At 45.3% G+C, this 15,626-nt stretch overlaps 1 protein-coding gene across 14 annotated transcripts in view; it reads right to left on the bottom strand.

Annotated features, from left to right (window-relative positions):
- The window catches only part of FHOD3 (formin homology 2 domain containing 3), a 348,541-nt gene that overhangs the window by 14,687 nt on the left and 318,228 nt on the right, over window positions 1-15,626 (bottom strand). For 10 of the 14 annotated variants that reach the window (XM_077917617.1, XM_077917616.1, XM_077917618.1 and 7 more), the window contains 2 exons: window positions 11,782-11,972; window positions 10,658-10,883 (listed from right to left, as the gene is read on the bottom strand). In XM_077917617.1, the coding sequence (XP_077773743.1) occupies window positions 10,658-10,883; window positions 11,782-11,972 (417 nt within the window). Of the gene's footprint in view, window positions 1-1,699; window positions 1,724-10,657; window positions 10,884-11,781; window positions 11,973-15,626 lie in introns of all 14 variants that reach the window. The other 4 variants (XM_077917612.1, XM_077917622.1, XM_077917623.1 and 1 more) reach the window with 2 other exon arrangements.

Raw genomic sequence — 15,626 nt, 5'->3', positions numbered from 1 at the left:
CCAGGGCCTTTTCACCACTGGCCCCGGCCTGGTGGAACGCTCTGTCTCATGAGACCAGGGCCCTGCAGGATCTGATTTCTTTCTGCAGGGCCTGTAAGACAGAGTTGTTCCGCCTGGCCTTTGGCTTGGAGCCAATTTGATTCTCTCCCTCTCTTTCTTTTTTTCTTTTCCTTCTCCTCCTGCGATGAGGCTACATTTTAATATTTTAATGTTTCATTATTTTAATGTATTTTAATTTTGTTTTTAAGTTGTAATCATTCAACTTGTTTTTATGATTGCTTGTAAGCCGCTCTGAGCCCGGCCTTGGCTGGGGAGGGCGGGGTATAAATAAAAATTATTATTATTATAACAATGCTACTTATTCTGATTGCTCTTGTCAATGCAATTATGGTTTGAAGTGTAGCAGCAGCACTCATTCAGTGTGTAACATAAAGGGTTAATACTGTTGCTAGGAAGTCAGTTAGCCAAGCAGGATGGTGGTGAAGGTGTTGCACAGCAACATTGCAAGGGCAACATGTGCTCTGATAGGCTAACTAGGTGTGAGGGAGTTTACTTGTGGATGTTTAGTTGAAGATTTCCCTGCTCTCGACAAGTCTGTAAAAAAGGCACCCCTCCCTTCTGCTGAAGTTGCATGGCCCTTCTCGGTGGCTGCTCCCAGACTTAGACTAGCTCCTTCCTTGTTGTCTTTCCGCCAGCAGATTAAGTAAGACCTTCTTGTCCCAACAGTCTTTGGGGGACAGACTGCTTTTAATGAAAGGGATGGTGTTGTGCTGCTTTTGTTGTGATGGTATGCTTTTAGTAGATCATACAGAGGGATGCGGGTGGCACTGTGGTCTAAACCACTGAGCCTCTTGGGCTTGCTGATAGGAAGGTCGCGGTTCGAATCCCCGCGATGGGGTGAGCTCCCGCTGCTCAGTCCCAGCTCCTGCTAACCTAGCAGTTCGAAAGCACACCAGTGCAAGTAGATGAATAGGTACCGCTCCGGCGGGAAGGTAAACGGTGTTTCCATGTGCCCTGGCACTCGTCACAGTGTCCCGTTGCGCCAGAAGCAGTTTAGTCATGTTGGCTACATGACCCGGAAAACTGTCTGTGGACAAACGCCGGCTCCCTTGGCCTGAAAGCAAGATGAGCGCTGCACCACATAGTCGCCTTTGACTGGACTTAAGCGTCCAGGGGTCCTTTACCTTTACCTTTTACACACAGAGATATAGAGTTTTAATTGTTTTAATGTGTAATGGCTTTTTAATTTTTGTTTCCCTCCCCAATGTTTTTAGCTGTTCTTATTTTATCTGTAAGCCATATTGGATCCCTTCTCAGGGAAAAAGGAGGTAAGAAAGAAAGAAAGAATGAATGAAAGAAAGGTATGAACTAGCCACAACTAGAATCCTGAATTAATAAGCCCCATTGGGCTTTGGCATGCCACTGTCCCCATCATCTGCCACAATCTGGATGGATGTTTGCAGGGCTTTTGAGCTGCACCACTGCCATGCTCTTTATCAATTCCATTATGAAAAACTGCATATGGTGGACTATAAACCAAACACACTGTGGTCTAAATATCTCATGTTAAAGATAGTACGGATATTTAGAGGGTTATGGAACATTTGATGCATGATAACGAAAGACTGTTTTTGTTGTTAGCAGATCTCACAGCACACAGAGGGCCTGAAGAGGGCATGCTCTTTTCACAGAACCATACCTCAGTGTCATCTTCTTCATCAGTCTACCAGAGGGAGGCAAAGGACAGGGTAGAAAAGGACAGAAAGCAGCATTTAGGAAGTACAGTACTGACAAAACATGAACAATCGTGGGGCTGTTTAAGCATTGACATGGCAGAGGCAAAATGAGAATATATATCTTATCGTGGCACCATAAATCCTCTACATGGAAAAAGCAGGCAGTTCCTTTGCCAGGAATAGTCACGTCAGATTTGGGTGGTTAGAAGTTGACCTGGAGGTTTGATGGATAGAGAGCTCTGAGCACAACGTAACTCTTGGCATGCTTGCTTTTCTGTAAGGACTCATGGCTACAGCTATCTCAGTTTCTCCTAGAAATCTTTTTAATGAGGTTATGTAAAAAACTTTCCCACTATGATATCAATTAAGTGCCACCTCTTGGAAACGTAGGGTCAGCAGACCAGAAGGTCATCAAGGCGCAACCAACCATCTATTCATCAGCCTTTCACACCCAGCCCCTGGGGCAGTATTAGTCCAAATAGTTCAATATTTCACTAGCAGAGACTGGAAGTAACCAAGGACTCAGCTAGACTGGTAAAGAAAAAGTGATTTATATGCACTGTACAGTATGTGCAATATAACATTGTGCCACCAGGAGTCCCATTTTTCTCTACCTGTTTTCCCTGTTTAAATTTACAATGCTTTTAACTGAAACACATTTTTTATGTGTCTAGATCCAGCCATAATCACATCACACATAATTGCAAAGAGAAAAAGAACTCCAAAGGACTCAAGAAAACAAGCTACTCTGCAACAGAAAGCAAAAACCAACTACTGCTACTAGCCTTGAGTCTTGCAGGCTCAAACATTTAGTCACCAAGTTAGCACAACCCTGCATATACCTTCTGTTTTTTACATGAAGAACTGCCTGTGTGAAAGCGATCTCACATAAAAATCACTTCCACCTAGCAAGTTACCATTTCAGAAAGTGGCTCTCTAGCCCAGTGTTTCCCAACCTTGTGCCTCCAGCTGTTTTTGAACTACAACTCCCATCATCCCTGACTAGCAAGACCAGTGGCAAGGGATGATGGGAATTGTAGTCCAAAAACAGCTGGAGGCACAAGGTTGGGAAACACTGCTCTAGCCTTCTCTTTGAAATAATAAGAGTTCCATCATAAGGGACTGCAGAAATCAGGAGAAAATGCTGGAATCTAAGCAAAACTCATCTAATGGGAACCGGCTTTTGTTAAAGTTACCAAATGAAAATATTTAGGAAATGCTGTGTGTCAGTGATTGCAGAATATCTTTCAACATGCAGATTGTGTGGAGAATATTTATGCCACTGGTAGAAAAGTGTGACGTGGGAATCAGGTGGTAAAAGCTTCTATGGGATGGGAGCTGCTGTCATGGCAATGCAACTCCATGTGAGGGACTTAGCATGACATTCAGCCCTCAAGGAATGTTCTACTGGGATGCACAAGCACTGGTCAAAATACAGTTGTGGAAATCTCTGGTGCCCATGATGAGGAAGAGGAGGAATCTGAGGATTTTAGGTCAAAGCCTTTCTTGATACAATGGGTCAAAACTGAGACATTGCGGTGAGAATTTAATCTGAGGCACATTAAAGGGTGATGGGACAGTTTCTCTAACATCTTGATCTAGGGCAAAGCCTGCGGAATACTTGAGTACCTTAACTATCTCCCACAAAGGAGGAGCTATCTGACTGGCTTTGTGCTGTGCTGGCTCTGCTTCTCTCTGTTGGAGTGTCCGTAAGCCCTATGGATATTTACAAAGAAGTAAGTTCCACTGTGTTCAATACTCCCTAATAAGTGTGGCGATGTGGTCTAAACCACTGAGCCTCTTGGGCTTGCTGATCAAAACGTTGGTGGTTCGAATCCCCGCGACAGGGTGAACTCCCGTTGCTTGGTCCCTGCTTCTGCCAACCTAGCAGTTCAAAAGCACTTCAGTGTGCAAGTAAATAAATAGGTACCGTTCCGGCGGGAAGGTAAACGGCGTATTCGTGTGCTGCTCTGGTTCGCCAGAAGCGGCTTAGTCATGCTAAGTGGGCGGTGGAGGCCCTTCTGGGTCACTTGTAACCATGACATTTGGCAGAGGAAACTGGTCCTGCACCTTACAGATCTTCACGCTTTACTGCCGCAGCAGAGGGCTCCAAGTTTGATGGAGGCAGTGGCCTGGTGCTGCAACATTCACCCCTGGGCTGTCTCTCCCCCCCAAGCAGCTGTGATCTGTTTTGATTGTGAAATTAGCCCAAAGGGGGTGGTTAAAAGATCCCTTGCACTGTGGCACTGTTGAAATAAGATGTGGATTGTCCACCCTATGGCTGCAGCAAAGTAAAAAAATAAAAATTAAGAGGGGGGGGGGGGAGATGGGAAACACTTCATGTGTGTCTCCTATATCGCATCTAGTTTGGCCATCAGTTATGTCTAACTTTAGTTGAATTGCACCCAATCATTAACAAAAAGTCTTTCTCAGATATTATTTTATCTGAATCCATCCATTTCTTTTCATTTCTTTGTTCCAGAAACATTCGCAATTGAAAAATGAAGGACTCGTTTGTTTTGTCTTTCATGGTGTTTTCGGCACACTCAATGCAAGAAAGATTAGCTGTGGGAGAGACGGACGACAGCAGGCTAGCATTGCTTTTTAAGGGTATGTTTTGTTCCACGAGGGAGCTGTTTGTTTTGCTTTGGGCCTAGCGACACTGAAAGATAGCCAGCCTTTATCCAACGGAACCTCTGTAGGTATGCTCCGATTGCTTATTCTCATTATGGCAAGCCAATTCATTGCCAGTAAAAATATATCCCTCCAGAAAACAACACTATATATGTAACCCCCTAGCATTAATGACAGAAATCTAAAAGGTCATTTGGGGACAGGTAAAATATTTGTACTTCTAATCATCTGTACATCCTGTCAAGAGATTTAAACCATACAAGGTCTGTACTGTTGTTGGGCCTCCGTGTGCTTCTACGGCCATTTGCTATTTATTGACTAAATGGGGGCAAAGTGAATGTAAATATTAATGCCAGTCACTTGGTGCCTTTGGGATGGAGTGGGTCACAAGTAAATCCTTCAAAATGAATGGGGATGCTTGATAAAAAAAAAGAAAAAGGATTGTGGATTGTAGCGTGGCATATTTGTTTCTAATATTGCACTATTGTTTGGTTAGATACGTTTATTTAAAACATTCTTAACCCACTCTTCAGCTGACAAACACTCCCAGAATAGTAACAAGACAGTCCCCCTCTTCAAACTTATAATGTGAAAGGCATGACACAAGGAAACGGACTCTGGAGGGAGGAGGAAAAAGGCGAACTCCAAGCGCTATTTCTTGGTAATATGCTTTCCATATTACAATTTTCATTTGTAATTCTGATCTTTGATGTAACTGCCACACGGATTAAACGTATCATAAAGTAGACACGGGCATGCATCCTTCCTGTGTTAGGACTTTTGTCCAGATATATCTTGAATGGGGATTCCCGTGACATCCTGATATAATATAGGAAACATTCTTAAGACCAGTTTCAGTATTGTCAGTGAGCTGAGTAGTTTCAGAACATGATCAGTTTTCTTCCACTAAAGGAAGAGTTGCTTTTTGTTTTTTTCAACTTTCTCTATGCTAACCTCAATCTGGTCTAGTGCAAAAATGCTGGATACAAGGAAGAGAAAAACAGTATTCTTTTTGCCATAGTTCTCAAGACAAAAAGGGATTATCTAAAGAAAGAGGGAGGCAGATTTTGAATTTCAGGAAAAGCTTCCTATCTTTTCAGATCGTAATGGAAATAATAAAATTTTCTAATGACGGACTGGATATATACTGTGTCACAGATACAGAAATGCTACAGTATAGACAAATATTTTTTGATCCAACCATCAATTTTAAAGGCAACATTTCTATTTTGGATGCACATTATTTTCCTCAGGAGGTCGGGGAACTGCCAGATTGGACTAGGCAATCTTAATTTACATCTGTGGAAGTGATGCAAACACATGTAAATAGAAATAAGTGTGATGCACTGTATCCCACTGAGATCCTTGATCCTCCTGGTGAGGTTATTAATTATAAACCATTCCCTCTGCCTATCTGGCTCACACCGGAGACCTTTTATTAGAAGTTTAAACAGGATTTTTAGTATGATTCATTAAAAAAGAAAAGATTGGAGCACAATGGCAGTAACGTCCCAAATCTGAGTGTCTCCTTGGGGGAACAACATTACAGGTTACAATGGTACTTTGGTTTATGAACTTAATCCGTTCCGGAAGTCCATTCTTAAACTGAAGCTGTTCTTAAACCGAGGCACGCTTTCCCTAATGAGGCCTCCTGCCGCTGGTGCCCGTCCACCGTTAGGCTTCCGTTCTTACACCAAGGTAAAGTTTGCAAATCGGGACACTACCTCCGGTTTTGCGGAGTTCGTAAACCGAATAGTTCGCAAACAGGGCTTTTTTAAAACCGAGGTACCACTGTATTTGTCCATGATGTGGGAAGGTTTACTTTGGCAGAGTTAAACAATCTCCTTTATAAGTTTATGCAGTGATCAGTTAGTTGCTGACTCGACTGAGTTCTACTAATAAAGATTCCTTCCTGGTTAAAAATCCCTTTGAATCCCTCTTAAAGAATACACACACAAATCTGATTCATGTTAATATAAACTATTTTACTCTCAGATTCATTCAGGTTTACAGAACTGTACCTGAAGGCAGGCTTAGGTTACATAACAAGCAAATAAACTATACCAGAGGGAAGTTGGTCCTGAGGTGACTGAAACTGAGCAGTTATCTTTCAAAAGTACCGGCAACCGACAAACTGGTTGTCACAGCAACCAGTTAGAACATGGAGGCCTCTGTCCGAATGTTGACTGCACCTTTACATCCCACACATGAGATAATTCCACCAGCTTGCTTATCTTATTAAGGCTAAAAGACTATCTCCTTGAAACAGAATGAATATTTTTCCCTGGGACTCTTTTCTACTAGCCAATAATACTGTCGTAACAGTAATTAAGGGATCTAACAAGTTGCTTCCCATTCATTTTCCGCCTTGCCTGATTTCATGCTCTGCTTTCCTCTCAATAAACCTGTCCTTGGGCTTGTCTACCCTTCCACTAGGCAGAGTGGTTTTGCCTTTGCCTCGCCACTTTCCCCTGGAAAACTCGCTCTTTAGCGCTAAATCGGAACAAATGGCAATCCGTGGAAAAGCCAATTGCCGTTTGTTCAAAGCATGAACCAATATCCTCTGCTGACGGAGCCGTTACGGCACTATATGATACATACATACTTGCATATTTATGTGCACACACACACACATCTATAATACATATATAAAATGTATAAAGAAAGAGATTATGAATCAGCATGTCTCATGAATGCAGAAGGTTCTGAAGATAATGAGCACTCACACTTTACACTGTGGGTGCCCTTTGCGGGATTGCACATGGTGCTACAGTTCCCAGGGAGCTTAAGGGCAAACAGGGGCTGGCTTGCCTCTCAGTGCTATTATTTGGAGCTTCATGCCCAGCTTCAGTAATCAAGTTTCTTGCTGGGAGGTGGGGCCAGACCCATTTATAAATAGGGGGTGGAGCCGACGATAACCAGGCAGTCGGCTCTGAAGATTCAGCCTCCCTCCCCTCCCTTTGTTTAATCTTTCTTGTTTGCAGGTTAACTTTTTCTTCCTGTTTAGCTGGCGCTGCTGCGGTTATTGACTAGTTGCTGTTGAAGGACAGGGAAGAAATTTTCCTACATTGGCAGGTTATTGTCTTCCCCGTAGCAATTCATCACAACTTGGGTGGTTATGGCCTTGGATGGAATCCTTTAGTCTTTTCTTATCTATATGGGGGGGGGGGGTTAAGTGGTGACTCACCCCCCTGCGGTGGCGATTCCAGGGTCCCCCTCTTAAAGGGGTTATATATATGGGTGCCACTGGGCATACACTGAAAGGTCGTCAGTGAACAACCCTGCGTGCGGAGATATGGGCTGGGCTGCCTGCTACACTTATGTCTCGCAGAGCATCCCCATATCTCATTTACCCTGATGAGCCCCAGTTTCCCTCGATTGGGGGGCTGGGAGGGGTACACGCCCAAGGCCTAAGCCAAGGTCTTCCTACTTTTGGAAGTGTAATAAAGTTGTGGCCTAATTTTAATTCCATATAACGTTGTCAGAGTCTTTATTCCTTCCTTATGATCCCCGGGGGCTGGGGCTGTCGCCGCCTGGGTCACGCAACAGACTGTCCACTGACCCCTGCCTTGCACTTAAAATATGTGCAGTGCTATGCTTTGCCAAAAGTATATAATATTATTTTTTGGGGGGGGGGGAGGAATGTCCACTTTCTTAATGGGGTGCCAGATTTAAAAGAAAACAATCCTTGTGTAATAATACAGTTTGAAAGTTATTCAATATGAGTCAAATTTCCAGTGTCTGAGAGATCACTGCCAGGAAAGATCTACAAATGATAGGGAGGCAGTGATTTAAACCCATGCCCATTTGGATCCACAATACTGGAGTGGTGTTTTTTTTTTTTTTTTTTTATTGTATTCTTTTACTTAGCTTGCCCGAGATTTTGGCCACTCTGCTAATCAGAGCAGCGCTGCCCATGCCAAAGCCCAGATAGAGGTAGCTCCATATGCAACAAAACATTCACATCTAATGGAGACTCCAGAGTTGGATTTTGAAGACAGCTGGAAACTTTTATTAAGTACTGGCACTTCTTTAAACTTTTTTTGGACTGAATAAAACCGCATCAACTTAAAAGAAGATTTAAAAGTCCTAGGGGATTTTTAAAGGTCACTTGACAGAGAAAAAGTAATCTTATTTTTATAAAAGTAGGCTGTGTATCCCTTTCCCTGCAGCCCAATTAGCAATCCTTATTAGGTAACATCTATTCCAATCTCAAATTAATAATTCCGATTAGAACTTGCATCACATAGAATTTTTTTGTTTTTTCAACCTTAAAACTCTTAATGCTAAATGCACAGACCTATTTTAAATCATTAAAACTGAAAATCATAATTGTAGTGTTTATAAAAATGAAATAAGAGATCAGTTATTTAAAATATGTCTCTCCAGCCTCCTCACCCTACGTCAGATTCTGATTCAGAGGTGAACCTCGTGTACCACTGAGTGCAAGCAACCTCCCCAAAATATTGTACTTCTGCTACTTAACGTTTGGTTGGTGCCAGCACAGTCCCCCCCCATTACATTTAAATAGCATTTATGGTTATCAGTAAATATAGTTGAAATTGAAATACTTTATTGCCACTTGTACAACTTGTATACAGAGAGATTACATGAGCACCACCCCCCACTCAGCTCTCTTAGTCTTAATTCCCCTCATTTACTGACGCACACCCACCAAACCCGAAAGTCAGTTGCCCTGTTGTTATCTTTTCATTCAGCAGCCTAACAGCCCACGGATAGAAGCTGTTCTTTACCCTGTTGGTGCGACTAATCATGCTTCTATATCTTCTGCCTGAGGGCAGGAGATCAAGAAAGTGCCGGCCAGGGTGTGAATCATCCCTGAGAATTTTCCCCACTCTCCTGAGGCAACATTCAGCGGATTCATGGGACAGCCCATAATACCTTATGCTGTATTTACCACCCTCCGTAGGCACTTCCTATCAGATGACATAATAAGTAGTCATCAGAAACCACCCTTTAACGAGTGGTTAGCTAGTGTTTTATGACATTGAAGGAGAGAGGTTAGTGTTGTCAAGTTTGAGGAAGTGCAGCTCTGGCTGACTTAGGTTCTTGGGAAATAGAATTCCACTGAAAGAGAATATATAAGATTGAATGGCCGTTGCCTGGCACCATAATCCAGTCCATGTGTAGGTGGACACTTTCTGTTCTCCACCACAGAAGTGCCACCGTACGTGTGAATACCTTCCTATTCCTGATACAGCCTGATACAGTGGTACCTCAGGTTAAGAACTTATTTCATTCTGGAGGTCTGTTCTTAACCTGAAACTGTTCCTAACCTGAAGCAGCACTTTAGATAATGGGGCCTCCCGCTGCTGCCGTGCCGCCGGAGCACAATTTATGTTCTCATCCTTCTTAACCCGAGGTACTATTTCTGGGTTAGTGGAGTCTGTAACCTGAAGCATCTGTAACCTGAAGTGTATGTAACCCAAGGTACCACTGTATTTGTTGTTAAGAAACTGGGAGCGTCTGCGAGTCGATGTGATTCCTGCCTTGCCAGCACCTCCCCTTCCCTTTCCTGCTCCACTTTCCTTGCTGGCTTGTGCCAGTTACATCAGCACCAACAATAACAGTAGTTAATGTCACTGGTATCAGTCTAAACATGGCTAAGAAGCAGCATTTGTGGGCAGTGCCAGAGGAACCCTCTCCATCACCCGAGGCAGGACACTGAGGGGCGGGGAGAACCGCCCGATGATGCATGCGTGGCGTCCGTACATACTGCACATGTGCGGCAGCCCATACAGTCGCTGTGTGTGAGTGGCAGCCCGTACAGACGCCCATATGGACGCCGTGCGTGAGTGGCAGCCCGTACGGACGCGGCGCGAGCGGCGCCCACACTGACTGCATGTGCGCCCTCCACCGCTCTACAGCTGGGGGGAGGCAGTGGGCCATCTTGTCACACACCCCCAGGGCAGTGCCCAGGGCGTCCCCCCTCCCCCCCTCGTATGCCCCTGAAGTCAGGGGCTGCCGGTAAGAGGGCGTGTGATCCTGTGGCTCATGGCTGATCTTACTGCTGGATGCAGCCATGAGATGACATATGCCTGGGTACTGATTAAGTGGGTCCATGTATGATCATGGTACCCTAATTCTGGAAGAGGAGTAGGCTAAAGGAGCTCCTTTAGGTTTTGCTGCTTGGGGAGGATGAGTTATGCAGCACAACCTTCTACTTTCATAGAAGAGTTCCTTGAAGAAGAAGAAATGAGAGAGAGCGAGCAGTTTGGATAATGGATCCATAGTATGTCATTTGCCGGCAACAAAACTCTACGTACTTTCGCTGAATGAGATTTTACTTCGCCACTTACATCCGTGATCATTTTCCCTCTGGTTTTGTTTCTTTCTCTGTGGTTGGCCCGTTTCTGCTTCTGTTGCAAAACGCGCTCCCTCGTGGTGCGATACTCCAGGGCAAACTCACTAATAATTTTGCAGAACTTATTGATGTTGACTTCGCGGATTGCGTAAGGCGGGTATCCCATAAATAACAAGAAGGAGTGGAACCTAGAAAAACAGAATTGAGTGATCTGTAGCTTTCGTCCAATAAGTAAGAAAAAGCCCCTCAGCCCTCCAGGGATTATTGCAAGCGGTGGTGTTTTAGGGAATATGGCATGATCTAAGTGAAATGCCTTTGTTTATAGGACAGAGCAGGTCAGAGGAGCATGCAGTGGATAATCTGCTTTTGAATTATGAATTTATCCTGGCTGTAACTCTTGCAAGACCTGCTCCCAGCCTTCCTTGCAGACCCTTTCCCCACCAGGTCTGGGAGGGTGGGCTGTGACTGATTCCAGCTACAAAAGCTGAAGTTGCTGAAGAGGCCAGAGACTATCTAGGCCGTGAGTCCTGGAAGACCTGCTCCCTGCCGTGCAGGCCTTTTCCCCACCTGGTTTGGGAAGGAGGGGCCAGGACTGACTCCAGCTACAAAAGCTGTGGCTGTTGAACAGACTCTTGGACTGGAGTACCATGTTGGGTTTCGGTTGGGGATTTTTGGTAGCTCCTGTTGATACAATTTTTGTATCTCTATTTTAGATATTCTTATGATTTATGTGGAAATTGTTCAATTTGATTTTGTACTATTTGATGTTTTATTTATTGTTTATACTAGTGGGTCGAGCTCATTGGAGGAGTTTGGAGGCTCATTGGGGGTCAAGAGGAAGTAGATTCTGCTGCACTTCTGAAATTGTCATTGGGAATGCAACAGGATCTTCTTAGGCACAAAGCAGGGGTAAATCAAGCTGACTCTCTCAGGCTCAATTATGAGCCTCTCTCTGTGATGACTTCACTCCAGCTTTGCTAAAAACTCGCTAGTACTCAGCAGATTTGCCCAGACAACTTAGAATATCATCATTTTTTATGAGACATCTCAATGGTACATCATCCATATTATTCCCTGGTACTCTACCTGTTAATTATTCTTCTGTGGACAATTTTTAAAATTATTATTCTTTCTGCACAGTCTTTAAGGAACTCAGACATTTTTTGCTTTAGAGTTGGCTTCATTTCATGCTTTGCTATGGCCTTCAGGTGATCCCATGATGCTTTGCACCGTTTCTCCATTTGACATAAGTTGTCCCGAAGTTGTTCAAAGTCAACCTAACAAGAAGGGGAAAAATGATTAGATTTATGTATATTTCTACACACACACACACACACATCATCATCACTATATACTACAGCCAGTGTGGTGTAGTGGTTAAGAGCGGTAGTCTCGTAATCTGGGGAACCGGGTTCGCTTCCCCGCTCCTCCACATGCAGCTGCTGGGTGACCTTGGGCCAGTCACACTTCTTTGAAGTCTCTCAGCCCCACTCACCTCACAGAGTGTTTGTTGTGGGGGAGGAAGGGAAAGGAGAATGTTAGCCACTTTGAGACTCCTTAAAGGGAGTGAAAGGCGGGATATAAAATCCAAACTCTTCTTCTTCTTCTACTAATATACTAATATATTAATGTACAGCGGAGCCTCTAGTCAGGTAAGGAATCTGTTCCGGAGGTCCGTTCGTGAGTTGATCCGGGTCGTTGATCCGGGTCGCTGCGCAGATGGCCGGTATTTACTTGAGTCGAAACCCGGTATTTACTTGAGTCGAACTGTTCGCGGGTAGGGGCGGTGGTAAGTCAAGGTTCTACTGTATATGTACACACTAACAAATTCTTAGTTAATAATTTAACCGAGGAAGCACCTTGTTTTCCGTCACATACAAATCCTACAAAATCTAGTCCACACTATATGACCCAAGACACAAAACAGTCTACGAATCATATATGATAGCTCAATAGGGCTCAATGACACCCTGTTTTGCTAACTGCTTGTGGCTGCAACCTGCCTACCAACGTCAGTAGCCAAGAAGCTGCTACTAAACTGTAAGAATCGGACCCCTGGGCTGAACTTTTCTGGCCCTGTTTGTTCCAGTGCCTCAGTCCTAGTTGTTGTTTGTGGCCAGTTGGAAGTCTGGCTGGTTGCTGAGCAAGTCACCTGGGAAATCCAGGCAGGTTTTGCACGGATGTGAGTGCAGTTGGGCGGCTGTTTCTTGTGTCCCCCCCCCCCTTTGGTCTGGCTCTTCCTGTTTTGACCACCTGACTGGCTTCCCTGTTTCTTCCCTCACCTGGAGAACTGGACAAATTTCTCATTTTCCATCCGACCATTTCCTGAAGGCTTCGAGCCTTGCTTGCTTTTTGGCCAAGAATACCTGGGGTGCCAATCTGAAAACACCTTTGGGTCAGTTGTGCTGTGCTCCTAACAAGGCCGGTCCTAGACATTTTGGCACCTGAGGCAAACCACAAAATGGTGCCCCCTACCCCCAGGCAGGAGAAAAGGGGTGAGCGGAGATCAGGGGTGCCAACTTGAATAAAATATTGTGTGTGAGGAGGCAGGTAAGCCCCACCCCACATAACTGATCACAAGACGTGGGCATGCACACCCCAATTTAATGGCAATGCCCATCGATTTGGGGGGGGGGTTGAAATTGGGAGTTGGCTTCTATGGTGAAGATCCACATCAGAACAAGGGGAGGGATAAATATCTGCATTGAGAACAAAGGTGGGAGGAGACCAGCTGCACCTCCTATTTGCCAAGAATCGGCTGCCAAGGCGGCATGGGCAGGGGGCTGCTGAGGAGATGGCAGATCCAGCCTCCAAGGAGCATGCTGAAGCTGTTGCTGCCACCACTGCGGCAGGAGGAGATGCATTCCTTAGTGGCCGATTTGCTGTCTGTCAGGGGGCTGCCATCGGAACAGGGGAGGGAGGCAGGGGGGCCATTGGGATACAGAGAGCCTCCGAAGCTCCTGAGGAGCAGTTCTTCTTCCAGCGATGGGAAAAGCCACACCTCCAGTGGAGAAGAGAGGGGAGGGGCCAGTCAAGCGAGGAAAGGGCTAGAGGATGCTGCTGAGAGCCCCAGCGCCTCACCTAGCCAGGCTGGCCAGGAGGGACACACGCCCCTTCCGTCGCCCAGCCTGCGCAGAGGGGTGAAACATAAGGAGGGGAGGAGGAGCCCTGGGGTGCCGAAGTTCTTGTGTTGGGGGAGAAACCGGAAGGGGCCACTCCCGGATTCTGCAAGTGACTAAGACGGACATGAACTTTGTGGTTCTGCACTGTAAATAGTTGGCACAATAATACCTGTAAAAGACAGGTCCTGCCTGGTTACTCATGAGCAACCACCACCACCATCTGACACTGTCCCTGTGGAGACTGCCACCTGAGGCTGTTGCCTCAACTTGTCTCATGGCTGAGTGGCCCTGGTTTCTAAGACTAACTTGTGCCAATAGCTCTGGACCCAAGTGTATCCCAGCAGACCACAATGGTCTCCATCAATCCCTCTAGTCTATGGCTGCCTGATCCATCCCTCCTTTTCGCTTCATGCTTTCCTGGCCTGATGACAATGGAGCCCTAATAGACCTTGATTTTGTTTACGGAAGTAAATCCTTACAGCTCCTTTTGAACAAGTGCAATTGTACGTCCGTGCAGGAAGATATCTTTTGAACTTTGAAAGTCTTGTGTCAACACAGTGTAATCGTGCTAGTAAAGCTTAATGTAGGGGAAGCCAATAAATTCCTTAATAAAGTAAACGAGATGAGGGTTCTCCTGTTCATTAACCATAAAAGGTGTTTAAGTGGCAGAGCCCTGCAGCTTGGTTTATGTTGCTACAAACAGGGAGCTCTGTGCGATTTAACTACACAAAAGCTCACATTGAGTGGAAACACATACGCTCAAACTGCTACCGTTTGCGTTACAACGGAATGGAAGCCAGGTTCAGTTAAGAACATGCAAATCCCAGTCACCGTATTTTTCGCTCCATAGGACGCACCGGATGATAGGACGCACCCAGTTTGGGGGACAGGAAAACAAGAAAAAAAATATATTTTGAATCCCAGAAGCCAGAACAGCAAGAGGGATCCGGCTTCTGGGATACCATGTGGCTGTTCTGGCTTCTGGGATAAACGCGCCAAGCCTCTTCAGGGCAGCGGGATGAAGGCTCCCCCTGCCCGGAAGAGGATGCGCAGGGCTAAGGCAGAAGCCAGGGCAGGTGCGCGTTGCTGAAGGGGCGCTGCACAGTTCTCCCTCTCTGCGCAGCGCCTCTCCTTCACAGGAGAGGCGCTGCACAGATAGGGAGAGCTGCGAAGAGCCCCTTCAGCAAACCGGGAGGAGGAACAGAAGGGGCGCTGCGCAACTCTACCTCTCTGCGCAGCGCCATTCACTCCATAGCACGAACTCACATTTCCCCTTACTTTATAGGAGGAAAAAAAGGGCGTCCTATGGAGCGAAAAATACGTTATTTCTCTTTCTGTAGAAAAGGAACCAGCTGACACAGACTTGCCCTGTCAATGCAACGGTCTCTGCTGCTTTCTAGGGCAGTGAGTTTGGGGCTGTGAGGTGTAAAGTTGAAAGCAATGGGCAGCTACAGAGCCCCAACCCCCCACGGCCCCACCATAGAGTAAGTGGCAAGAAGGGCCACCAAGAAGGTAGAGCCCCACTTATTCCTTGCATTTAGGCTGGCCAGATTGAACACTGGATAAATATATTACAGGCTGCAGAAATGTGACTAGGGCTAGCTATAAATTGCTTTTATTATATATTTTGTGTTTTCTATCTTGTATTTTTATGCTGTGAACCGCCCTGAGATCTACAGATGAAGGGTGGTATATAAATTAAACAAACAAACAAACAAACAAACAAAATACTTGCGTGTCGAGGCCCCAAAGCCACCCCAACAAAACACAACTCACACAGAATTTTGTTTAAGGTTTTGGCATAATTTT

The sequence above is a fragment of the Podarcis muralis genome, chromosome 13 (assembly GCF_964188315.1).
Source record: "Podarcis muralis chromosome 13, rPodMur119.hap1.1, whole genome shotgun sequence".
In the NCBI taxonomy this organism is placed as follows: domain Eukaryota; kingdom Metazoa; phylum Chordata; class Lepidosauria; order Squamata; family Lacertidae; genus Podarcis; species Podarcis muralis.
Note: the sequence above shows the minus strand (reverse complement) of the source record. Positions and strands in the feature narration are given on the sequence as shown.